The sequence below is a fragment of the Melanostigma gelatinosum genome, assembly GCF_949748355.1.
Source record: "Melanostigma gelatinosum genome assembly, chromosome: 9".
NCBI classification, from domain to species: Eukaryota; Metazoa; Chordata; class Actinopteri; order Perciformes; family Zoarcidae; genus Melanostigma; species Melanostigma gelatinosum.
In genome coordinates, this window is record NC_136642.1 from 18,461,628 (window position 1) to 18,488,305 (window position 26,678).

General features: G+C 40.1%; 3 protein-coding genes across 5 annotated transcripts in view; 1 reads left to right on the forward strand and 2 right to left on the reverse strand.

The window, feature by feature from the left end:
* Positions 1-860: 860 nt before the first annotated feature.
* Positions 861-6,110, forward strand: LOC306782099 (RNA-binding motif, single-stranded-interacting protein 3-like; the record flags this gene model as incomplete). Its single annotated transcript, XM_079275291.1, has 5 exons — positions 861-953; positions 1,483-1,599; positions 2,066-2,152; positions 2,704-2,828; positions 3,626-6,110. The coding sequence occupies 5 exons, from the start codon at positions 861-863 to the stop codon at positions 3,627-3,629; spliced, it is 426 nt and encodes a 141-aa protein (XP_079131417.1). The 3' UTR covers positions 3,630-6,110.
* Positions 6,111-7,209: 1,099 nt separating this feature from the next.
* On the reverse strand, positions 7,210-15,219 carry entpd3 (ectonucleoside triphosphate diphosphohydrolase 3). Of its 3 annotated transcripts, XM_079276236.1 has the most exons (10): positions 15,125-15,219; positions 12,959-13,096; positions 12,455-12,572; positions 11,935-12,094; positions 11,378-11,537; positions 11,011-11,238; positions 10,106-10,369; positions 9,912-10,022; positions 9,352-9,489; positions 7,210-8,506 (listed from the first exon to the last, which is right to left on the reverse strand). In XM_079276236.1, exons 2-10 carry the CDS (start codon positions 13,091-13,093, stop codon positions 8,318-8,320), a joined length of 1,503 nt encoding a protein of 500 aa, XP_079132362.1. In that variant the 5' UTR covers positions 13,094-13,096; positions 15,125-15,219; the 3' UTR covers positions 7,210-8,317. The 3 variants fall into 3 exon arrangements, with proteins under 3 accessions (XP_079132362.1, XP_079132363.1, XP_079132364.1); XM_079276237.1 differs by lacking the exon at positions 12,959-13,096 and having other exon boundaries at positions 15,125-15,195; XM_079276238.1 differs by lacking the exon at positions 15,125-15,219 and having other exon boundaries at positions 12,925-13,003.
* Positions 15,220-23,205: 7,986 nt separating this feature from the next.
* The window catches only part of LOC306782174 (aromatic-L-amino-acid decarboxylase-like), a 34,013-nt gene continuing 30,540 nt past the window's right edge, over positions 23,206-26,678 (reverse strand). The window contains exons 13-14 of the mRNA XM_079275409.1: positions 24,505-24,606; positions 23,206-24,161 (exon numbers count right to left, since the gene is read on the reverse strand). Coding sequence (XP_079131535.1) covers positions 23,964-24,161; positions 24,505-24,606 — 300 coding nt within the window. The 3' untranslated portion in view covers positions 23,206-23,963. The remainder of the gene's footprint in view (positions 24,162-24,504; positions 24,607-26,678) is intronic.

Consider the following 26,678-nt stretch of genomic DNA (forward strand, 5'->3'; position numbering starts at 1 on the left):
GGATGAACTGAGAGAAAGCGCGAGGGAGGATGAGAAATCATGAAACGAGGGAACGTATTATATAGATGGATGAAAAGCTTGGGTATTATAGTTTCTGGCTGCTAAATCTACCTGCTGGAGCCAAAGCTTTGTGCGGGTTTGTGGGTAGATCTGTGGATGCATCTGTGTATGGATGCCGCTCTGTGTGTGTGCGTGTGTTTGTGTTTGCGTGCTTGTGTGAGTGTGTGGAAAAAGTGCCACTCATTCACGTGTGATGTTGTTGAGGACAGTGTTGACAGAGCATTTCAGATGGCTGGGCGGCTGTGTTCCTCAAACAGATCTCTCTATGAAGACAGCAGTCAGGAGGAAGAGCACTCAACACTCTTAACAGATCCGACAATCCTTATCTGTACAGTGTGTGTGTGTGTGTGTGTGTGTGTGTGTGTGTGTGTGTGTGTGTGTGTGTGTGTGTGTGTGTGTGTGTGTGTGTGTGTGTGTGTGTGTGTGTGTGTGTGTGTGTGTGTGTGTGTGTGTGTGTGTGTGCGTGCGTGCGTGCGTGTGCCTGCCTCCCTGTGAAGCCTTCAGACATAAGGATCTCCACTTTGCAACTGTGAGCAACTCTGACAGGCTGTATCTGTCTTCGAGAGGAACGCTTCACACGGCTAGAACCGTCATTCCTGTTTGTGTGTTTACCTATATATGTGTGCTTCTGTTGTTCAAGCTTCCCCATGAAACTCTACAGATGCAGAGCCGTTAAGACGGCTGCCGTATAGCTGGGTCGGTGCCTAAAATACCTAAATGTAATACCCGTGTTCTTCCAACATCCTGTCTCAAAAAGCAGCTACAGAAGTGCCGACTGCTCTGTCGAGCGATGCTGACACATGTCCACTGATGCTGTCTGGGCTCATGGGATGTGCAGTGAAACAGCCATCAGAAATGAACAGTGTATACCTCTGCACATCTCAGCACACAGTGTGAGGAGTGTCCTATGAAATACAGAGCTGTTGAGTCTGTAGCTGAGCTGTAGTGGAAAAGAAGAGCGCAGCGCATCAAGGTGTTAGCAGGCATCAGAGCCCTTCACATTGAAGAGATTTACAGGAAAAGCCTTTCTGCTCCGTTCAGACGCATGTTCCGTCAAGCCGGCTGACTGGCTGCATTGCCGTCAAACTGTTTGCAGTCATCAAACTTAACTGGGTTGGAAGTATTTCTTTTATGAACCAATAACTAGCTGAATGTCTTAGAAAATCTCTTATTTGGCTGTGTAGCATACAAAAATCCCCTTTTCCCATCGCAGTACACATATCAAGTGACACATTTTGCTGTTATTCATGTTATCTCGTCTAGTTTTCAATGTTTTAGTTCAGCCAAACAAACTGTTTTCGTTGTTCATTGATCCCATTGGCTGCTTGTCATATAATGCTTAATGACTACACTGTAAAACTGTTTGTTCACCTCGTACAACAATGTCTATAAACAGTCACGTGTCCTTCCTCCCTGCCTCAGGGCGCTGTGATCACCCCGGCAGCGGCTATAGAGCCCAGTTTGTCTCTTCACCCCTCCAGTGTGATGGCTCCTCTCAGCCAGCAGATGAACCACCTGTCTCTGGGCACCACAGGCACTGTGAGTCTCAGCTTGTACCTCCTTCAAACCACCTTGCTCTACATTCATATATGTATGTGTGTGTGTGTGTGTGTGTGTGTGTGTGTGTGTGTGTGTGTGTGTGTGTGTGTGTGTGTGTGTGTGTGCTTGTGTGTGCGTGCGTGCGTGCGTGTGTGTGTGTTTATATCTTGTGAGTAATATATCCAATCCCATTATTCAGAGAGATTTACATGATCGGCTGTAATTGAAATTATCTCACGGCAGCAACCACATAGCCACACACATGGAGATTGCCATTTTCTGTTTGCTGAAATGTGCAATGACCCTGGGACCCAGCCAAACTGTTATGTAATGTATTGTGAAATGTCTAAATGAGCCACATGTCTCAGCGGGAATTTCAGACAGTACTTTTAATCCAGAGACTCGAGAGGACATGTTTTTTGTGCCTGTGTTGTAATACTGTCTGTGCCCCTCCTTCTCTCTGCAGTACATGCCTGCTGCAGCAGCTGCTCCTATGCAAGGAACCTACATTCCCCAGTACACTGCAGTGCCTGCCTCTGCCATCACAGTAGAAGTAAGGACAAAAGGGAAGCAGTTTGTGGATTTTATTCTGGTTACTCCTTATATCACCTTCATACAGGATGGTGTAGAGGGCTTTACAGGGAGGACTTGACTTATATTCACATATAATTGTCTCTCTGGTAAATTAGATGCTAAATTAAGCTGTAATTTAGAATGGTCATGCTGCCATGATATGAAAAGAAAACATTTGGTAAATATAATGAGACCTCAGTGTCTGTCACTTATTGCCACTGAGGGAACTTGCGTAAGTCAAAATCCAGTTGCGGTTTTGTGTAATTTAGGGTGAAACATTGCCACTAATTATACTTTTATTTTTTTAAGTCAGGAACTGTTATCTAATTCTTAAAATGAGTACCAGAAATTGAATTAAGTCTGCTGGGAGAAGTTGAACCCTTCCCTTTTAATCAATACTTGGTGGATTTTTTGTCTTTGTTGAACAGTTTGAATGTTCTCTGTGAACCTTTTTTTCAGCGCTATGTGGAACAAAGATAAACCTTGTAACAATATGAGATCGTGTCATATCTGAATTGTTTCTGGTGTCAGGGTGTGGTGACGGACCCTTCTTCACAGACAGCTGCCCCCTCCTCCCAGGACGCCAGCGGGCAGCAGCCTTTATCAGTGGAGAACACAGGAGATCATTCGACAGCCTACTCTTACCAGCAGTCTAAGTGAGTGTTGTAAGTTGACGTCTGTCTTTGTATTGCAAGCTTTCTTTGTGGCTGGTACAGGGGTGGTATGTTGTTGCTATATTGGTCCTGCATTTTACTGTCTTGTGCCTCTGCGCCGGCGACGGCCCATGTTTTTGGGTTGTCCTTCAGGCCGGTCCGTTCTCATAAACGCGTTTACTCGGGAATACCTGGAGAGAATTTGTTGGTAGTCAAAGGTCACAGTGGCAAAACATTACTGCAACTTATGTTTCCTGCTGCATCCAGTCTTTATGCTAAGCTACGTTAACTAGCCACCGGGTGTAGCTCTATATTTACCGCACTGACATGACAGTATAGTCAGATATATAGACATATAGACAGATAGTATTGATCTTCTCATCAAACTCTCGACAAGAAAGCCCAAATGCAGATTTCGTCATTTCTGTGCGTGGAAAAGATACTGGACAGGTACTTCATGAAAATAGCAACAACACATTAAACTGTTTCCTACTTACAATCTTCAAATGTTCTACAACGGTGTTTGCTGAGGTTGAAATTTGCAAGTTAAATAAATGATGTTGAATGGTGTATATATATTAAGCTAAAAATGACTACAGTGTATAGTTGTTGCACAGATTCAGCCTTCAACCTTTGCACGGAAAAGACATTTTTACCTTCATCCTGGTGTTTCTTCTGCTTGTCTTTCTGCCTCCTAGATAACCTGCTGGTGGTTTCTTTAACACACAGCGGTCTGAAGAACGTCCACAGTTTCCTTAGTTACTCTATTTTCCCTGAACTTGTTTTTCTGTCTCCTCTAGATAACAGGATGGGTAGGAATCATTGCTGCATTGCCAATACCAAGGGGCTGGAGACAAAGAGAGAATCAAAATGAAACGGGGACAAAAAAAAGAGGAGAATGCTTCCACTGTGCACAGGCACCAAATAAAAGACTAAATGAAAAAAAAAAATCAATTATATTTCTTACCTGGTTGAACCAAGAAAAAGACAAAATGATGAAAAGAAATGGTGGTTTGCTGAACCTGAGGACAATGAAATAAAACGCAGTCTGCATCTTTGAGTCTATCATTTCTCACTGTGAGACTGGACTTTGCCTCCGAAGGAAAAGGAGAAGACGGACTGAAATCTAAACTCAACCAACAAGCTGTACAGAAAAAAAGAACATTTGAATGTGCAGGTAGATTTTCAGACTTTTTTTATCAAAAAAAAGGAAGGAAGCAAAGTCTAGAAAAAAAACAGGTTGTCTTCCTTTGATATTAAGCGACATTTATTTTCATTCTTTTTATTGTTTGAGTAGTTTTCTAGAATATCAATGTTTTCGTAAATCTTTATTGCCTTAATATTCTCAAGCTTTGGGAAAAAAGTTTCCATAATGTTGAATTATTAAAAAAAAAAAAGAATGGTTGAATGATTTGAGAAGTTCTTAAAGAGTTCCGAGAACCACCGAGAATAAATCTACAAAGCTATTTGTACAGGATAAAAATAAAAAAGGTTGTAATTGTATGAAGATGATTTTAAATTATGTGGTGCAGTGCAGCTGATGTTTGGTTGGTGGAAAAAAAAAACTTCTTTAATGCGACTTGTGGGATGGGTCAATCCACTGCTTCCTGGAAAAGGCAGTGAAGTTTAATCATGGGATAAAAGTTCTGTTTCTTCATCACATTTGTATTTTTTTGTTCTTACAACCTTCAAAAGGGTTTTGCTTTGCCTGCTTTGCTTGTCTCACTGCAAAAAGAAAAGTAAAAAAGGAACATTTCTGACATTGACTAAAAGCAGAAATAAACGCTAGGATTTTTAAATGTGCAAAAAGCAATAGTTTTAGTAAAACTGTTGACAGTTTCTTGAGTCTTTCTTAACCGTTGAACAAAAGCAGCCATCAGGTGGCACATTTTATACCAAAGATGAAGAAACTAGGTAATGAAGAGATATTCCTTATGTTGCTTTTTCTTTATTTTTTCACCTCTGAAACTGAGATTTTTATTGATTGTCATGCTGTTGGCATGTGAGCTAATCTATAAGTGACTGAGAACATGCAGTAGGTCTTTAACACAACTGCCTCAACCAGAAGAGTGTGCTCTGTGATGTTTTCTTTGTCAAGTGATCAAACGGTGGTGATGATTTAAAGTGGCGCTGTAACATCTGTGTGGTGAAAGTGGAGGAGGTAGGTATATTATTGGGAATAAGTTTCACAATACTTCAGTGGTAAAGGTTTGGAAAACGAATTGTATCCTGTAGAATGTTGGTGTGTACTTAAACCTTTGTATACACCCAACAACTCCCTCGTCAGGCTGCATTGACCAATCACAAATACCGACACTGAGATGCTGTAACTCCTTCTGATGGCCAGCCAAAATGCTCCTATTTTGAGATGCATAGTCTCAGTCCATATATGTTTTACGCCACTGTCTTGCCAAATACAAGCCATTTGAAAAAAGTGAGCAGCAGGGCGATGATCTCTGTCAGACGAAAGGGCATTTCTGTTGAACGAACTCATTTCAGCTTATGTATATTCTAAAAGGTCGAGGAGAGAGTTGTTGTGTTTTTCTTTTTGTGTTGCCTTTTTTATTTGTCTTTCTTGAGAGTTGATTATGAAGTGTGAGCTGCTAAATACTTTTCATGAATGAGGATTGAGGCAGTCTTGTGTTGGGTGGGTGTGGAAGAGGTGCACCTCCAGAATGACAGCAATTGACTATTTGAAGGCAAGATACTGGAAAGACAGTTAAGTGTTATCCTTGACATCACTGCTTAAGCATCCTGCAAGTATTGTGCCTCTTTTCAGGTGACAGAAGAGACATGTTCCTGGTTGCAAAAAAAAAATACGAGAATAATAATTCTGGTCAAATCTGGTAATAGGAATCTGCATTATTTGTACTGAGTAACAGGGAACTAAATGTCCTCTATGGACTTCCTTGAAGCTCCACCTACCTGACACTCAGCCAATGAAAAGAAGCCAATGGATACATAGGAATAGACAGTGGGGTTCAACCAAAATCAAGCAGATACAAACCTCTGTGGGAAAATAAATTATTGAAAGAAGAGCGAAAGTAGAGAAAGCGAGAACAAAAGTACTATTTATGAGATCTTTTTTTGTACAGGTGTGTAAAAGAAGATGCAACAGAAATAACTTTGATGATGCTATTTTTTTATTTGCTTGGTCACATGCCTCCCATGTCTTTCAAATTGTGATTCTGAGAGTGTCTGTAGAAAACAGTGGATATTGCTGTAGTTTCAAATGTCTCTTTTCTTTTTGTTTTCTTTTTAGACAAGTCTTTCAATAAAAAAACGTTTTAAACAGTCAATTCTCATCTTGTATATTCTGCAGGCACAACGCAGTACCACTAGAGTGCACTGGAGTACACAGTATGAGATGGTGGATGACAGGTTACTGGAAGAAGAGCTGAATGTGCGTTTTGTGTGTGTGTTTGTGATTTTAACAAGTCACCAGGGAATTTACAGATGCTTAGTGGACACAGAGCATCTGTTTAGATTTAAACAGGCAAATTTATTTGATACATTTCCTCTCATTAATAAATAATATTTGAAGTGTTTTGTATGAAATTGAATAACATGTTGAGCTCAGGTAAAATCAGTAAGGTAACCAGTGATGATATAGGGAAACCCAATCTCATACAACAGCGACAAAAGGTACAGTTAGTAGATACATTTATTACTCAATAGAGAGGGAATTATGATCAAAACAGGACCAATACAGTTAATGCATTACATAGGAATCATGCATAATCCTCTCCACTGCAACGACAACAAAAACGCTGAAAAGCAGGTATAAGATTTACACTGTGCTGAATGTCAAAAAGACACATGCATGTTTTAATTACCTCCACCAGGAGGATTAGGCGATCTGTCACCTCTGTGTCGGTCCACAGCTACTCTTCTATTGCAACAGTGTTGGTAATGGTCTCATGCTTCTGTTGCAGGCTGACCAAATGGTGCAAATACCCAAGAACTCAAATGAACCTGTTGTGATCCGTTACTAGTTTCTGCTGATTGAGTAACTCTTGCATCAAACGCTACTTATCAAACAACTATTTATACTACTGCATATATATATATAGTATATCGTGAGAGTGAGAGAGAGAGAGAGAGAGAGAGAGAGAGAGAGAGAGAGAGAGAGAGAGAGAGAGAAACAATCCCAAAACCCTCCCAGGGATGGAACAACACAAGATTCTTATTTAATGGGAAAATAAGGCATAGAACTGTTGTCACACTGAATCAAGTTCAGTGACTTGTTGGCTGCAAACTAAGAATATAAAATGTGTCTTGTATTTCTATTGATTTTTTTGCAAATAGGATGTAGAAAAATGACTTCATGCAACATATAGCGAAATCACAATGACACAATGGCACATAGCACATTCAATACATTGTTTATTAATTAGGGTTTCATTCAGGAGGAGTATTGTTGTGTACCGGTACTTCTGTGAGGACATACTCTGTATAATATACACCAGGGGTCAACAGCTTCTTTGATACGATGTGCCATTTTTAAATGTCTTGTTAATCAGTGTTCCATATCAACATACATTAAGGTCACCGTTAAGTTTAATTATGACACCACAACAAAACATAAATCCCAGCGGATCTGTCATTTTATTTTATCCAATGTGCACAGCGACATTTCAAACAAAACTTTCATAATCAGGACATTGTTATTATTTATGAGAGCACTATGGAAGAAGGCTAGAAGGCTGTTATCCTTCCACATCCAACATCCACATCTGAATTATTAACCTCTTGACTTTCCTCCAATCTTGTTCAACAACAATAAACTTGACAAATTATATTCGGAAGGCAACAAGTACTAGCCAATCAGAGGCAGAGTAGGGCGGGTCTTAAAAAAACTAAACTTTTGTCACATCAAACTTGCCAATTGACGGGGGAAGAGGTAATTTCCCATGCAGATGAGAGAGCACGTACTGCTCGTGTGCCATTGGTAAAGCTACCGTGTAAAAATAGTGGTACTTGTGCCAAACAATGCCTATCGCTGATATACAGTATACAGTATATGATATAAAACACTGAAGTGGCCGTGGCAAAGTGCCTGAGGGTCCATGTGTGTAAGCACACAATTATAAATACAATTGCATTTTAAGATGACACAATGTGCGACAAGAACATTGTCCAGTGGACATTTCTGGGTTCCATTTTATTATCTGTGCGTTATTCAGGGACTTGTGTGTCACCTGTTTTTACCGGTTGAAAAATATTTTTTTAGAGGGGTTTATTAATGTCTCAATAAAACCAGTCACACCACTGAAACTATCTCAAAGACTCAAAGCCACTAGCAGGATACACAGTGAGAGGTTTTCCTTCACTTCTCATGAACTCTCATTGAAATTTAAAGTCAGTAAATGACAAATGAAAAATAAGTGCCTCGGCAAATGCTGCTGTAGCGTTCCCCCACTACTTGCCGGATAACAACAGCCCCAAGGCTTACAATGGCAGACCATTCCTCGCCTTTGTGACCGGAACTCTCAGAAGCAAGTGCGAATGAGGATTATGAAAACTAAGACTACAGTTGTGATTGTTAGGGCTGAAAATAGAAAGACAAGGCCGGCAAAGACGGGGTCTGTCAGGGGGCTGATTTCTTTCACTTCAGACGGGATCATGTTGGACATACTCAGCATGTAGCCCAAACTCCAACCTATGCTGGTTTTCTTCACCTGGAGAAAAAGAGACAAGAAGAGAAGATTTCCATGCTGTACATGGTATTCAGTAGTGCATGCAGCTACTACATCACTAGTGTTGTCATACATGTCTACGGAAGTTGAGAATATGAAACAGTCCTGTAATGAAGTTGCACAATTACAGCTCTGGGCAAAGATGGGTGTGTCTATTTTGTAATTTCTTCCAAAGGGATCTATCCAACCACCAGACTCCTAGACCCCCTGAGGGCACGAAGCAGCACACACAGCACACTACTCTATTGTTGGCGAGACTGGGAATTGGAAGTATCGCCAGCTGTTGAGGAACGTTTTTGTGATCAAGTCTAAAGGGTAACCGCAATGCAATTTGGAAACTACGGCTGTTATGTGTGACTTTTTGATATACTGTCTTTCTTTATGACTCATGACTGATAGAGTGTGTGTCACAGACCAGGAATCCCCTTCCGTTGAGGGACTTCCATTGTGAAAGACGCTCCGTGGCCTCAGGGTGTCCCAGAGTAATACATTGGCCGCCTTTCTCTCTGGCCTTAACGTTTTGAATGCCATGCATCTTTAATAGGCCTCCATGGATGGCCTTATTCACACATTCAAACGCTGTTAACCCTGAACATGACAAAATGTTGGCAGTTGAAGCATAGCAACTCTCGTCAAATTGGCATAGACATTTTCTGATGGTTGTTCCTCATTTTTCGATAATATGAGCATTATTTTTTGCAAGACGACCGGTACATGAACGCAGTGAACATAAAGAGTGGATGTGAATTGGCTTCACAGCCATGTAAAGGACAGCAGTAGGAGCAAGCAGTGTTTGGTAAAAACTATGTTTTTGTTTCTCAACCAACCTCTTTTCGGAAGTCAATGTTTTTCCAGGTCTCATTGTCAAACTTGTATCCATCCGCCAGCATTGTGTAGATGTAGTGACCTGCATAACAGTAAGTCCTAAGGTATTTGTCTGAGATCCATGTCTTCTCTGCCTTCAGCTGAAGGGAAGAGAAACAAAGGTAAGTGTGGCCGAAATACTTTAAAATGAAGACAAGACTGAAACAATAGTGTGTGATCAAGACTGATTTCAATTCACAGTTAAGATGAGATCCCTCCAGATGGATAAAAAAAACAAAACAAAAACAGTTGCAAAGATATTTTGCAGCTATTTTGAGGCCTGATACACAGATACATGTCTTATAAAGCCCGTGCAATAGAGAAATATCTGCTCTTATGTGGTAGAAATATTCTTTAAGTAGTAAAGTGCTTTTTTTCCCATCTTGTTTAAGATCTCCAGATAACTTGCAGATCATTACAGCTTCAGCTTGTTTCTACTCCGAAATTATTTTTATTCTCTTCTCAGCCTCCTGTTCTCCTCTTTTTTTTTTACTCTAGCTGTCTACCAATTGGAAGAACTTACCACTGTCCAATGTGAATCGCAGAATTTCCTAATTGAGGCGCTGAATTGATCAAGGTCTGATGATCCCTCAAACCCGAGCGCCCTAGCAGTGAAGAAGAATCCTGCATATGCCTGGCAGGAACAGTAGAGACATATGGTAAGTTTTTTGTCATCTTCATCTGTTTTCTTGTACGTGTTCTTGCACTGTGTGTTACCATAAAATTTCCAGTGACGGGTGGCTGCTGGACCCCATTCCAGGAACACTGGGATGAGGAACATGTCTTGAAATCAAATATGGACTTCACGATGCTCCTGCACTTGTCTGAGTTGGAGGTTCCCACCATGAAGAGTTCTTGATCTGGCTTGTAGTCGTCTGGCTTCATTGTACACTCTGTGTCATAAATGTCCATGGCGTTCATGGTGATGTTGTAACCTTCAGCGAAGCATGGGTTAACAATGTAAGATAGGTCAGATGATTCCTGGAATGTTAAGAAAAGGAAGAAAATGTCAAAAGAAGGAATGGAGGCTGAGGAGGAAATAAAACTACGAGAAAGAGAGTGACAGGAAGAGACATGGGCATATGAGATAAGAACAGTATTACTTGTGCATTTACAGACACCATCTATCATGACTTATATACTTGAATTACACATTCATTTACATGCAGATCCTAATGTAAATTAAACCTTTAAGCTAACATGTTATACCAGGATCCTGCTGCAAATATATACCCATGACATATTCTCTTTACAGAGCATATGCTACAAGCTATACGCTGCCAGAAATAATGCATTTCTCGCAAACTAGCTTGACAACATACACGGGTCGGTCGATATTCTTAATGACATAATGCATTCTGGACTTGTCTCCCTTTGCCTGTTAGTAACTCAGGGACAGCAGTGTTCACGAATCAATTATTAACTGTGCATTAATGGGTTTTGGCCTGCACATGCATGCAAATAAACATGCACTCCCACTGCCACGCTCACCACACACACAAGCACTTAAACATGAACATAGAAAATGATCACGGGAGAGGTCTCAGAAAAGAACCATCACCCTTATAGTACGTGGAAGATATGACCTTTCATTTATTCTGACAGAAAGAAAAGATGTGCACCTTGACTATTTTGTCCAGAATCCTCTTCTCGGCCTCATTTTTGCCATAGCAGAGGAAACTGTGTGTGTAGACATTGTAAGGGTAACCGTACAGTTTGACATGCAAGTAGTCAGGTCCCCATAAATCATCCTGGACTGAAAAGGCGATCTGTGTTGATGCTCCACCAAGGTCCATTGACCCTACAGTCTTTTCCCCTTCTGGGTGTGTGTAGATGTTCCAAAGGTTTTTCTACAAGTACAATGAGAAAGGTTAGTATCAGAGGAGCAATGTAATGGCCCGGTTTGTAAAGCAGCATTCCTTTCTTTTTTTTTAAAGGGAGAAGTACACGTTGACCTATAGACCAGATGGAATAATGACAGCATCTTACCTTTAGGAAGTTTCCCAGGAGGTAGTTGACAGTGATCCACCCGTACAGCCCTTCTTCTTGACCAGTAATGATGGAAGCATTTTGGAAGTTGAAAGGCAAAGCTTCCAGGTATTCTCTGAGACTTCCCAGGATTTCATTGGACTTTTGTTCATCCTTCTGACTTAAAGCAAAGCGGAAAAGGGAAGATGATTATAGATCTTTCTTGAAACAAGAGTGGTCATTAGCAGTGACATATGGAGCCCATGTCATGGCAGAAAAAGTTTCAATTTTTGTTAAATACACTTCTTTTCGCTCTCTTGATAAGTTAATTAGACAGATTGATAGTACTCTCATGTCTGTACACTACATGTGAAGCTAGAGTTGGCCAGGAGGCGGTTAGCTTAGCCTGATATAAAGACTGTAAGAAGTAAGAGGAAATAGAGAGGGATTTGATAAAAAAAACATTTCATGAATTAATGAGGGTTTAAATTGGTCTCATCCTTCCTGTCACTCTCCAACACATCCTAAGTAATGGTGAGGGATTACCCTGACGCTAGTTTATCTTAACACATTCTTACTGTAGCAGTCTCATTCCAGCAGTAGCTCCCAGAAAGAGAAGTGTGGTTTTGTGTTTTATAACAGGAATGGCATTTGTGATGTTGTCCATGCATTGCTTGAATCCATCCCACGATGCGGCATCTTTCTGTGCGTCAACTTTCATGTCTGAGATTCCAGCACCTGAGGGCACAAGGCCAAGCTAAAATTGTCTTCTGAAGCACAGGCACTGAAAACAACAAGTGTGCAGCAAAGGTTGTTGGAGTATTTCAAAATGAGTTCACAACGGTTAGGCTATTATTTTCCTCTGCATTACCCACCGTTCTTCAATTAACTCGAATCCTAAATCCTTCATTTTAGAATATTTTCAAGCATTTTTTGTAATTCAATTCTAAGAGATGTAGAACTTTTAGTTCAAGTTCAAGTGTATTGTCACGCGCACTGAAATGCAATGACCTGCTTGTGCTAAGTGGTACTCTCTGTGGTATTTTTATTTCACTGTTACAGACCAAAGCTGCAATTGGTCCGGAGACAATGACTTACCAAAAACTTTGCAGTTCATTGTCTCAGTCACAACTCCTGTTTCATTCTCCTTCTCCCCTGGCCACTCGTACAGGTACACATTGGAACGTGATGAACCTGCGTCTATCACTATGCCATACTGCAGAGAAGAGTAAAGAGAAAACAGAATCATGTTACAGGGTCACATTTGGTCTATGTGATGGCACTTCTTACATTGATTCGTAAAATATCTAAAATCCCTACATTATGCTGATGCTATAAATATTGAATGAAACTAGAGAGAGGCTGCTGTGACCCTCACCAGCACTTTAAAAACACACACACATCACCAAGCTGACTGATGAGAAAACCTTCTAACCCGGCCTTGACATCTGGAATACATTTTGCACCACATTCACAGCTGAGTGTGTGTGGGAGTGTGTGTTTGTATTCCTGTCTCTCTCGTTTACTTTGTTAAAACTGAGAAAGATCAACAGCCAAATAGTGCCTACCCGTTCACGTTCATGTACGCGTGTATATGTTCACCTCTAAGCTGTACTCTTTGGACGTCCAGGTGTCTTGGATGACAACAACAGCAACAAGGGCGGCAATACTGGCCAAAAGGAGAAGCAGCACTCCTGCTATGCGACACTTGTAGCCCATTTGCTGTTTAGAAGCCATTTCCTGTTGGCAAGAAATGGGTTTGAGGGTTTGTTTCACTAAAAGCATTTTAGCTCTCAAAGTGATGACAAGTGAAGAGGTTTGAAAAGTGATGATGAGCAATACTAGTATACTTTATTTACTTTAAGATGAGAAAAGCATTGGCAGGCAGCATTAATAGTATTGATGTACGAAGCAATACCATCAGGTTTAACAAACGCTTTAGAGGCAAAGGAAACAGAATCGGGAGGGGCAGACAGGATCGGCTGTCTGAAGAGTTGTTTTCTCAGTTCCTCAGAAATGCTTACTTTTTTATCATGGACATTGATAACCACAATGAGATACTTTAGTCCCACAATTTGTTGTATTGTTTATTTAAACTTGATGCAGAACTATATTATAACATCCGACATAAGATGCTGCCACAGTTCAACTGGGCGGGGAGACCTGCCAATGAAGCTCAGTGGACTCGTTTTGCGCTAAACTCTTCCTGATGGCTTTGAAGAAACATTCAGTACGAACACTGATATTCAGAAGAAACACACATGATGACAAGCTCCAGGAAATAGAATAAATAAACACGTCGTGCCAGAAACTGCTCTGTTTCAGTCTCAAGTGTATACTCAATGAGCAAAAACAACGTTTCATGCCAGATCCACCATGTGTGCTTTGATGGAGAAAAGCTACACATAGTTGTTGTGGAATATTTCTGTAAGAGTTTAGGTGAAGAAGTGAATTTGTTCAATCAAAGGAAAAATAAACAAGAGTTTTGATGAATGATCAAAGTTGTAATATCAAGTTATTGCTTGCAAGCAGAGAACAAATGCACAGCCACGTATTGCAGTGAACTGTGGAGACGCTCTGAAGACGCAGATTCAATCCACGATATTTATACATTCAGAAACAGAAAGGAGTCAGTAAGAGGGGCAAAATGAGACAGGAAGAATGCGGGCGATGTCTCGTATATTTCCTCTGCAACACAGAAACGCTCATCTTCTGCTGATGGAACCGTTTGCGGTCACAGCAGGTGCTTCCTCTTACGCTTATGCTATACATTTTACAGAGAATATGCTGAGGACATGTTAAAACATTTTTTACCGTTACATACACTGGGTATATTTTTCTCATAACCATGATTGTTGTTCTTTTAGCAGAATCATACATGCATTTCTCGTGTCGTCCGAAAGAAGCGCAATGTGGTCATTCCAATTTCCTGGTGTAGTCCAGTTTCCTTTCATTCTATTTATGCCTTAGTTCTTACCTATGCATGCTATAATTGCGCCATATATTAAGATAATCTATATTTACGACTACAACTAAGCCTAGCAATGCCATGTCATGCAATAGCATATGAATAATTCCATTTAAAATATAATATATTTCTTCATAGAGTCATGATGAAATAAATGAATGAATATAAATAATAACACTATTATTCAACCATCCTTTGCTTTAACTCTCAGTCTTTACGGCAATGGGAGGTCATAAATGGAGGCGACAAAGTAATTGCAACCTTGTGTCAGACTCCAGCTGTTAGGCAGTGCCGTCTCAGCTTTATCATAGGCTTTCTTATCAAACTGTCAAACTGCTTTTTAAGCTTCTTTTAAAGCTGCCTAAACCCTCCCCAAAAAAATGGTCTCATCCATTGTCAGCACACTGTAATCAAACAGTGTTTTCTATTACGTCACAGCAGTGGCCACAGAAGCTTCAGGTAAAAACATGCCGGTAAAAGCAGCTTGACGTGGGATTATAACCTGAGGACATGCCAACAAACATGCCTCTGACATAATATGGCTGAATTTGGCTCAACACTTCACTGCCGTGTCTGTGACATAGTCGATAGTCCAGGTTTGTAAATGTGGCGGATTTCACATGCATCCTGTTGGGTCCAGGTTGCTTGAACAATGCCAGTGACTTCAACTGTCCTAACACAGCAACTAACACATGCTTACACTTGTATCATACAACACAGTAAATCCATTCACACAATGAAACCACTGTTACCTGGTAAATGAGTGCATGTGAGCGAGAGGAGGTGTGTTTGTTTCTTACCTTGAAGAGCTGGTTTGTAGATCCTCGTTGAGCGAGGGAGAGAGGTGGCTCTGAAGAAGGGATGAGGAAACACAGCAGGAAACAGGGGAGCAGCAAAGGACGGGGGAGAGAGAGCGAGAGAGAGAGAGCGAGGGAATGTGCTGTCAGTGGGAGAGACCTTAAGAGTGGCTGGCCCTCGGGAACAGGAGCTGTTGTACCCCAACAAAACAGAGAGTGAGGGAGAGAGTAAACATGGGAGGAGCAATGTGTACACTCCCACCACACCAGTGAAACAACCAGCCCATCAGCAGAGGCAGAGACTGATGCAGGACTTGTTCCTTGCTCACTGTCTGCATGTAATGATTAAGCACTGATACAGGTTTTTGTGCATATGTATGAAACAATGTGAGAAGAGCCGTGGTAAAGCTAATTGATGTAATCAATAAGATAAAGTGCATTGTGGCTGAGTATCTGCTGCACTTGTTATTACAAAGTCAGCTCTTATTTGATAGGCCTGAATTGAAGCTCAAGGCACGATGACAAGCAATGGATCAAGAACTGTACCAACAATCAAGGATGTGTTGGAACGTGCAAGCTCCCACTTCCATGCCGAGCTCAAGTTCTCACAGGGAAAACTATGAGTCATTCACAAAGTACTGCACAAAGACAAAGACAGTTGAGAGCTAAAATGCTTACTTTAAATTGTGCTTGTGTGTGTGTGTGTGTGTGTGTGTGCGCGTGTGTGTGTTGTTTGTATGTGCACACAGTTTGGATTGTGTTGCATTTGTCTGTGTCTGTCAGTATGTTTATCGGAATTATTCGTCCAAATACAGGAAGTTGTCACGTTCTTACCGGGCTGCAAAAACCCGTAAATTTAACCAAGACCACATTGTTCTCCTGACCTCATAGAGGCACTCCACAAAGTAGACTTACTAGCCACAGATAGGTAATACTCAGCCTTGGAAAACAGTTATATAATATCTGCTGTGGCTCTGGAGGAACTTTGTCACTGGAGTGCTGAACATCTCTGTGGATGCTTTAGAAATCCAGTGGATTCTTGAAAATGTCAGCGTGGTCTTCCAGTATCTTTCTACAAAGAAGACACTGATGGGGCCAGTCAAAGTGAATTACAAGTCAGATTCAATGCTCAGTGAATAAAGATAAAGTATTTGTAGCTGCCTAAAGTGAGACCTGAAACCCGTTGGTCTGAATGAACTGCACAGACATGAAAATTTGATTTGCACCGAGAGAGGAAATAGAAGAAAGGCAGAGAGCTCCTACTTCAAAGCCTCCTGTATACAGATTACATACCAGAGGTAATTTTCTACTGACCTGTTCGATAGTGAGGCGTGTCCATCCCAGTATTGCTGGACATGATTCATTTATATGGGTAGTGCTGCTGTGCCAAGTTCAAATCTGGCAACACTATACCGTAGGACATACATTTGGACAAACAAGATACTAGGAAGGCCGAAACGAGTTGGGGCTAAACAATCATATTATGTCATATTACGTTATAGACATACTAATATGACTGCACTTCTGCGTCACGTTACTGTATCACCTATTGTTTCATGTTTCAACATTCATGCACATGCACTGAATGAAAACTAAATGGGACCTGCTCCCTAAAACATTCTTCCATAGTGGCACTAGTGGTCACTCGTATCTAAATCAGATCATTTGCATCAGCAAATTTAAAAGACACCAGTCATCAAAATTAATCTCTGCAAAGTTGCAAAATGTTCTGACTTAATATGTCTGCCAAACCTTCCCATTACATTTTTTTCGCACCTCAATATTCACCTGTGGCAACTAAAGCATATGTTTGTGGTATTTGTTGATAATTCAAACTTTGTTGAAAATATTGTGGATATATCTACCTCTGAGTGAGTTCTGCATTGTGGAGCATAGAACTGTGAGCTGAGTGTATCATCATACCCAGAGGTGGAATAATTAGATTTACTCTCTCATTACTGCAACAAAGTCAGTTTTTTTTTCGTGTACTTGTACTTTATCTTACTTTTACTCACATATTTGTTCACATCTGGAAAAGTATATGTCGTAGTATAGTATATATATAGTTACAAGTGTAAATGTTCACTGACTGATTGGCAGGAGTTGTAGTCACAGGGCTCGCAGTCTCTGAAGAGGACGTCAATGCAAAATAACAGAGATTTACATCATTGTGGGTTACTTTAAACATTGTTTTACCTTGGCATAGATAAAAAAGTATTACATCTACCTTCACTGTTTTAATGCACCACCCGGCGAGCAGCTAAGTAACCCAAATCAAACACAACCTGCGAAGTTACATGATCAACAGGTGCCTTCTGGGTCTAGCTAACATGTTAAACGTTAAAATGCAAGTTTTTCCTCCTTTATGGTCAATTCCTGTAAGGTTACACTGACAAAGGTGGTTGTATAATTGATTTGTGCAGTTAACGATGAAAATGTGCTGTATTTCTAATGATAAAAGCTCCAGTGATTTCCACTGTACTGTACCGTAATCATTCTGCACAAACAGCTGTTATATCTTTCTAAATGTGGACTGCCCTGCTGCAGCCTGCACTTATGGCTTCCTATGAATAAAATATTGTCCGTAAAGGTTTAATCACCGTATGAACAATTCCATATTATAATACAGTTAAGCTAAGTCTCAGATGCCTGTATTGTTTTTCAATGAGCTGTTTCTCAAACATGTAGCCCGTTGAACGTTGAATATCTCTCATATGGCCTGATTGTAAAAGTGAAATGTATGAACTTCCCTCTCTGAGATCCAAGTTTTGCAGCTGCTCAAAGTTTTGTGTACTGCCAATCAATAATTGGACATTCTTTTCTGTTGTTTGTTTTAACAAACTGTAAACTAACAACTAAAAACTGAAATATTATACAACAGTTTTCACTGACTTAATGTAAGAAAATCCTAACTTAAAAAATAAAATATATACATATACATTTTTTCAGACTTCTCAATGTTTTTGTTAAAGATTGAACTGGTGATAATTAACCTTCTTAAAAACCCAGTGCAGTTCCATCAGCCTCACAACATTACATTAGGACCGTTGCTAGTCCATTGAGAATTAGAAAGTTGCCCAGAGAAGTTCTCGCTAATTGTCGGTGCTTTCTAAATGCAGTAAGCACCCCCTTGAAGCTCTGTCGCAGCCCAAAGAGGAAATGCTGTGGCCTGGTTGCGGTCAGATCAATTAGAGGACAGAGGCACTTCAAATCCGCAGAACGACCCTCGGCTTTAGCTGTTCAAATATCTAAATTTGAGCAATGGTCGATAATGGGTTTTGGTTTAGTCTGCTGTGCCATATTGCATTCAGTATGTAAGTATGATTCATCGGGCCTAATGTGTAAGTTTCTGATGTGTGGGCAAGAGCACTTTAAACTCAAACCCCTCCTCCCCTTAAGCCCAACTCAACACTGTAGAACACTGTTTTTAGGGTAATGACGTAGCCTCTATACATAATATAACAAACACTCTCTTCCGCCACTGATATTACGGAGAGACAGCCCCGGGAAAGAGGTAACACAACCCAATATCTCTTGCATACTAAAGCTGTGAAATAACACTCATCACACTACTATTGAATTATCAGAAAGGAAACACTTATCCTAATAGAATTGTAAGTATTAGTGTCAACATAATGCAGTGCACAGTTCAACACGAGGCATTCAATGCTGCCCATGTAATGCTATCTCTAAGGTCTCAAGTGTAATTGTGACTTCAGATTCAGTTATGTGCTGATGGCTGCTGGATTGTTATGTTTTCCCATCTGATGCCTCCCAAGTGAAAACATGTCAGTGGCAAGCGTTCAAACCAATAACCTCAAATGATAAATGTTTGAAAGCTGCTAGCCTAGTGTGCGGCAAGCAGTTGAGCTGACATCATGTGTTGGACTGGAATACAACAATGGGACTGCGATAACGCCTTATGCATCATCCAACCCCAACGGGACCTTTCTGCAGCTGACACATTGTGATTTCCTTTTTTGTCCTATATGGATGTGAATAAACCCAAAGTTTAAGATTAAAATGATAATTTCAGTACTATTAGCTGAGACACAACTTATGACTTCTCAGCATTTACACAGCACTGAATGTTTCGCTGTGTTTGGGTGCTCCGTTTGACTAATTAAAGTTAGAAAGATATTGACAGATTCGGACTTCCCGGTTCAATAAATCGTTAACGAAACGTTGCTAAAATACAAACGACACCTCCCTATAACCGTAGTGAGGTAGACAACGAACTACAACCTTAATTTAATTAAAACGGGCCGTCTTACGGACTCCTCCGAGCTGGACAATCGGCATTGGTCTCAATAGAGTGGTCTCACCGACGTCACGATCTCCTTAGTTACGAGGTCTGTCCGCCATGTTGGAGTACATACAGATCCTACATGGCGGCGAGTAAACAAGGAAGTGCGGCGAAAATACCATACTTTGAATCACTGGATAGTGCATCAAAGGTTCGCTACCTGGTCAAATTGAAGGTTATTGGTAACTTGGATCCCTATACGATGAGTGCAGATGGTTTCAGTGCCGATCCTACTTATCTTCCATCGGTAAACTACGCCAACATCTACACGTATCTCGTGAACACCCCCAGTCCTTACACAAAAGACGAGCTGGAGTGCTACAAAGGGCTCGACGCTTATAATCAGTTTGTCAGTGGATGGGTCCGAGACGTCAAAGCAACGGTCGTCGACAATTCTCATCTCGTCATTGGGAGGGTAAATATATACAGATCTGGTCCGATATTTAGCAATATTCAATGTTTACTCAGTGCAAACAGACACGTGTGTTAGTGTACATTGTACATGCATGTCATTGTGTGCGTGTGTGTAGGAATTAACTTTCATCCCCCCCCCCCACACACACACACATATATATATACGTTAAACTCATATCAAGCAATGCTGAGGCTGCATCTATGTGTTTCGCCTGTTGTACACGCTCGACGCGTCTCTGGTACCGACTGCTGTCACGGGCCGATGAAGCTTCGGTAACCTTCTCATGTCCAAGTTTAATTTATATTTCCTTTATTAAATACTGTTCACAAACGAATTAGTAAATAAAATCACTGACCACTTATAAAGTGATCCGCACATACTCTAGTGTACGCCAAATTCCATTCCTTTATATCTCGAGAGATGCGTGACAGCCATTTCTCGCGACGTCGCTTGGATAGCTCCTTCGTGTCATTTCCTTGATGTGTAATGACCGCTGGCAAACGAAAGAATGATTTCTTGTCTATCAGCTCTGCTGCCACAACCAAAGACAGCACAAAAGTTCACCACCGATAGGTTATGCGACTCAGCCGTGCATGCCAGTGGCTTTGTGTGTACTCCAACATGGCCGACAGCTAAACTGTGACGTCACACAAGACCACTCTATGAGCGACTGGCTACAAGACTAGTGCGCAGGGACCGTCTACAAAGTGCAATGCCGAAAATACTTCCTACAACAATATTCAATAGCTTCACTGTCATGCAATGTAATGTAACCAAAATCACTTCACACACCAATGGGCTCCGTTTTGTTGTACTACAAGTGTTATTTTGAAAAAATATGATTTTTATACATTTTTGTGAATATTTCTGAAAAAATAATAATCAATAGCTTTACTGTTGAAAAGTGTAGCATGACCAAAATCACTTCACATAGCAATGGGCTCCTCTTTGTTGTACTACAAGTGTTATTTTGAAGTGATTTTGGTATGTTATAGTATGTCAAAAAAGTCATTAAAAAGTCATAGTATAGTATGTATGAAAAAATGCTAAAAAAGTCCCAGTATAGTATGTTGAAAAAAGTCATAAAAAGGTTACAGTATAGTATAAGTAGAGTATATAAGTCATTACATAGTACGTTCAAAAAAGTAATATTATAGTTTTTCGGAAAAAAAGTAATAAAAGTCAAAACAGAATCCATAAAAAAATAAGTATAGCATAGCAAGTTGAAAAAAAGGCATAAAAAATCATGCTATAGTATTTTCATAGTATAGTGTATCAAAAAACGCAACAAAGTGTATGATGTATCAAAAAAGTTGCAAAAGTCATACTATAGCATGTCAAAGGAGTCATACATGGCCTTTAGTATAGTGAGGCGAAAATACATCGTAAATTCTGTCATGAAAAAAGTAATAAAAAGTCATAGTACGTTACATCATTAAACACGTCCTAAAAAGTTTTAGGACGTATACTAAAAAGAGTATAGTTTGTTAAAAAATCATAAAAAAGCATTTCCATAGCATGTGAAAAAATCACAAGTCTCAGTATAGTATGTCAAACAAGTCATAGTATAGTCTGTCATATTTTCACATTTCCTCTGTTATTTTAACGGATTGTTGCTGGTATTGAGTGCTTTATATTGTCTGTATCAATGAACTCAGCGCAAATGCTCAAGTAAATGTTGAACAACAATAGGTAGACGCTAGTATAGGCTAGTACAAGCTTCTTGGGACTGAGAGAATCACTCAGAGGAGTAAAGCAGCTAAAACATGGCATTTATATTTACATTTAAGTTGCTTCTTTTTTACAAGAAACATTTAATACAATTCAAGTTATGTTGTTGTTGTTGTTTTACCTTTGCCATGACTTTTCTTGAACTCACTTGTTTTGATATTTTTGGACTTATTTGTTCCGTCAAATAGTTTGGAAACATTTTTAAATAATACATTTTGTCATGTTGTTTATCAATGTGCTTCTTTGATATTTGACAGTAAGATGGCTTTTTTTCAATGGCAATACCTGAATCTAAATTTGTTCAGTATAGTACAACAAATGAATATGGATAACGATAACCCAATAATACAACTCTAAATAAACAAGACAAATAAACACAGACAAAAAAAGAATTGTTTCTTTGTTTGTGAAAGAGGAATATACCAAAGATTCTTATTTAGGATTTGAGAAAAATCCCCATTGCATCTATCCCTCTATGTGCAGGAACTGACACTCCACACAATAACCAAAGTGAAAAGAGTGTCGTGTAAAAGCACATATTTTACTGATATCGCAAGAACTCGAACTGTACCATCATCCATATTTACAGTTTTGTCTTAAAGACAGCCAATATGACTTGTCTTTTGACATGTTTTACACATCAAACTAAGTACTATAGATAAATTATGCCAGTCTGCAATTATTCTTGTACCATAAATTTGCCTGCAGAATGATCTTAATTTATTTTGATGAAAGTGAATGAGCAGGCCAATACCGTTGACAGTAATCAGCGGCTGAAAGAATTAATCTAACACTGAATCCTCATCTGTATTTATAGAACGCACACGCCTTTGTCCTCAGGGATTAGGATGCTCAGAGAAGGCACAGCATGTTGATTGGTTGGGTGTGTGCGTGTGTGTGTGTGCGTGGAGGTGTGTGTGTGTCTATTCCTGTCATCTTTAATTGCGTACACTGCAGGGGAGGGACAGCAGGACGACATCAGACTGGATCTTCACTACTCTTTCAGTAACGTACTGGGAACATAACTACTGACTGCATCAGCCGTTTGTGGTGGTGTCTAACATGTTACAGTCTCTGTTCGAGCCATTGTTGCGTTGAGAGGTCGCAACAGTTGTGTCCAGATAGGGCAATTTCATACTATCAGTGGTTTTCAAACTTTTAAGACCATAGCACACCCTCTCAATCTTTTGTCGTGACCCTAATATATTGTAAATCTTTAATGAGGATTTAAATAGAGAGATCCAAGCACTATGCAGACTACAGTAGACTTTATTAAGATAAACCCTTACCATTGCATGCAACTCGCAGCCAAGCCAACGAGAAAACACCTTGATCAGCAACAGCAACATACTTTGACACAATGTTAAATCAGTCTTACATCTTGAGGCTTAAAGTTAAACTTACTGTAGATAATGAGAGACTGATGTAGGGGGTGTGAAGGTCCTAAATTCCTTGTACACACAATGCTGTAATGGAATGATCTTATAGCAACCACATCTATGTTAGTGTGCAGTCAAAGAATATCAAACATATGAACCACTTACACAACTTAGATTTTAAACTCTATTCTTTTAAACTTCTATTCAATCATTTATTTCTGTCTGAACACAGAAACATAACTATAGGGTGATTATGTTAAGACTGTGAAAGAGCGATTGTCTTGTACAGTTTTGGGAAACTTCAGTGCATAAAACACTAAATGAATGTATAGGAATTCTGTATCCAAAAATATGATAGGTCCTTGCCTGCCATTATATATGAAACAACTAATTTAGCTTATGAAGTCATATATAAATAAATGTATTTATTTATTTCTAATCCTTTATTTAAGCATGTCAACAAACAGACATATAAAAGGTGTTTCTGTATGAGCACCCAGCCAGAGACAATTACAGACACCCATTGACTCATAACTTAATTTACACACACAATGTGCAACAAATTCACCACAAACCAACCCATGTTTTTTTTCCGCAGAAGACACAGAAGCGGCATAGACAGAAAAGACAGGTCCATTGATTGCATCACAATGAGGACAATAGCATAATCATTAAAAAGTGAGAGATAAGAGCAAAGTCAATGGAGGGAGAAGTTGCAGATAGAAAATGTAATATCTGGAACCTGCATTATTTCCTTTCATACACATTTGTGTTTTTATTGATACGTTTTGTAAAAGGTTATTTCCACATGCATTAACTGAACAACGTAATGACCACTGCTTACATAGCATGGCTGCAGACGGAAAGATACCTTACTGCTAAGGGAGCTGTGAATTCATTGTTCATTCCCTTTATGACATTTTACATCTGCAACATGAAACTCAGAATTCGTGTCCTCACATTGGTCCTACTTTTGGAATTAGGGTGGACAGCCCCTTTCCAGCCTTTTGGTCAATGATTATCTTGCAAAAGCTCAGAGGACAGCTGCACGATGTGCCGCCATGCATGTTGGATGTGACATGAGTCAGTGCTGCGTGAGCAGAGGGCGAGGCGGATGACAAAGAGGCCAGAGAGCTGGCAAGGCACCAGATGGATCTCTCTGCTGTTGGTGATCCTTTTTAGCAAGAGCTGGTTCAACTCATTGGAGCCCTGAGAGGAGACGAGGAGGAAAAAGAACTCACATTGTTTACGATAGCCAGGATTTTTATCTTTCCTCGACACTTGGGTTACTAGGTTACACTATTGGTCATGTTGCATTTCATAGTGTTTCCTAACTGGAAGTTCTATATATAGAATTTTCTATTATCTCATATATCACAGTGCATGCAAAAATATATGTAAGCCTCTCGTCGCTTTATAACTCACCTGTAATTGAGTTTCATGTGTGTAAGAAAGACTGCGCCAGTACAATAGATAAATAACGTGTTTGTCATCTTATGACACACCATATTCAACATTATTAAAATCAACTGTAGACCTGAGCTTTTGTTACCTTGAGCCTGAAGCAAACCAGTCCCAGGACAACCTCGGCACAGATGTCGAACCTCTTGTCTGCTCGCACAAGACTCTCAAATTCTTTGGCCAGGAGCACGTGCTGCAAAGACAAGACAGAGATAATGTACTCTGACTCATGAGCTGTTTGTAAAATGTACTGTGTTTCTAGATGAAAGTACAATCGCAATTGCTCTTAATGTCCACATGTTTTAATGAAGTCTGCAGAGACCTGACAATGTCGAATGTTCATTCAAGTTAAAGAAACTGCTTTGTAAATTTAACAAGCAAGTGAAAGGGCGAGGGGTTATTAATTAAATTGTTGGTGTAATAGGTTGTATACAGCATAACAGAGCATGTGCTGTAACTGGTGCCTGGCCTTCTGCAAGAAAACAATTAGCAAGTAATTCTACTAAAGGCTAAAATGTCGATGATTCGCACTAGGTGGCAGTGCTGTATCATTACGCTATACACCATAGAGATCAGATGACGTTTTCAACTGATTCAGTCTGTAACTCTCTGGAGTGTATCCCCTGACGATAAACTAAATGTAACCATCTGTAACTGTTGATAACAGAACACATCTGATTAATAGAGCAAGTTGAGGTATAGTACACATCCTGGTAGAATGCACTGCCGAGAATGCTCAGTTCAAAATCAGGACTCGGCAACCTTGAAATAGTCTGGATCAAAATCTGTTCCCTGGAAATGTCATTTTCAAATGACAATGTGCGATCAAACAAACTCCTACGAACACATTTATCCACTTATGATCAAGTAGCCCACCTGGACATTGAATGCATAGTGAAACACTAAACATGCATCACTACATCTGATCACAATCATATGGACCAACTTCAACTCCACGTTTCCTGCCTCTCTAATGAGATCGAACACTGGCCTAAAAGACCAGCTGGTTGACCACCAACTTGTTTCCTAATTCCCAGCCGGTAATTCATCATCACTCAGAGGTGTTTACAAGCCAATATACTATAATGACCTCATTGGCTGTTTGGATAATTACCGTATTCTAGGTATTTAACATTCAAAGCCTTTATCATTAAAATGCTACAGTTAACATCTCATGGGAGGATAATTCATTAGAGTTCATAAAGGAAAAAAAGCAACTTAAATTGGTTTTCCTGGAAAAGACTAAACTCACAATCGGTACATCAGACAGGCTGTATTTCCATTTGAACATTACATTTAGCAGAGGCTTTTATCCAAAGCGACTTACAATTCAGTATCTATCTATACAGCGTAGGCACAGCTACAGGAGCAATTTTGGGGTTACGCTTTTTGCTCAAGGACACATTGACATGTGACTCGTGGAGTCGGGGATCGAACCGCCGATCCTCTAATTGAAGGACGGCCCTGCTCTCCACTTAGCCACGGTCAACCAACATATTGTCTGACTCTACAAGATAAAAAAGGACCAAAAACACAGCTCAAACTGTTCCATCTGGACGGATGTACAGTATAGTAGTGTGTCACGGGTTATGGCTGCAGGGATCACTGCTGCTTCTGCCGCTTCATTGAAAATGGAGAGTAAACACAAAACAGGCTTATTTGATTGACAGAGCATGAGGGGGAGAGACAGACGCATGCAGGGGTGAAGCATGGGTGGGGAGGATGGGCATTGGAGGAGAAATGTAGGAAAATGTTGCTGACAGGATATGCTGATGGAGGGCAGTGGACTGACTTCAGTGCTAAGAAGGATGAGGTGGGGCGTGGAAGGGAGAACGGAGATGGCATTTACCATAAAGACCAGGCGTATGTGATCGTCAGAAGTGTTTTCTATTTTTTTGGGAGTGATTGAGAAGGAATGAGACCCTACGAGGTAGAAGGGTAAAACCCAGATTGCGTACCACTGTCAGCACTCATACATTTTATGAATCAACACTACCTATATGCTGAATTTACTGAAATGTATTAGAGAGACACGACTCAAAAGTTAACCAGAAATTCAAAATGGCTAGTGTGTAGCATTTTAGGGATCTATTAAAAGAAATGGAATATAATATTCATAAGTATGTTTTCATTGGTGTGTAATCACCGGAAAGAATCTTTTTTTCTATTAGCCTAGAATGAGCCCTTCATATCTACATAGGGAGCGGGTCCTCTTCGCTTGCCACTGCCTGACTTCCGTTACTTTTAAATTTGTGTTATTATTAC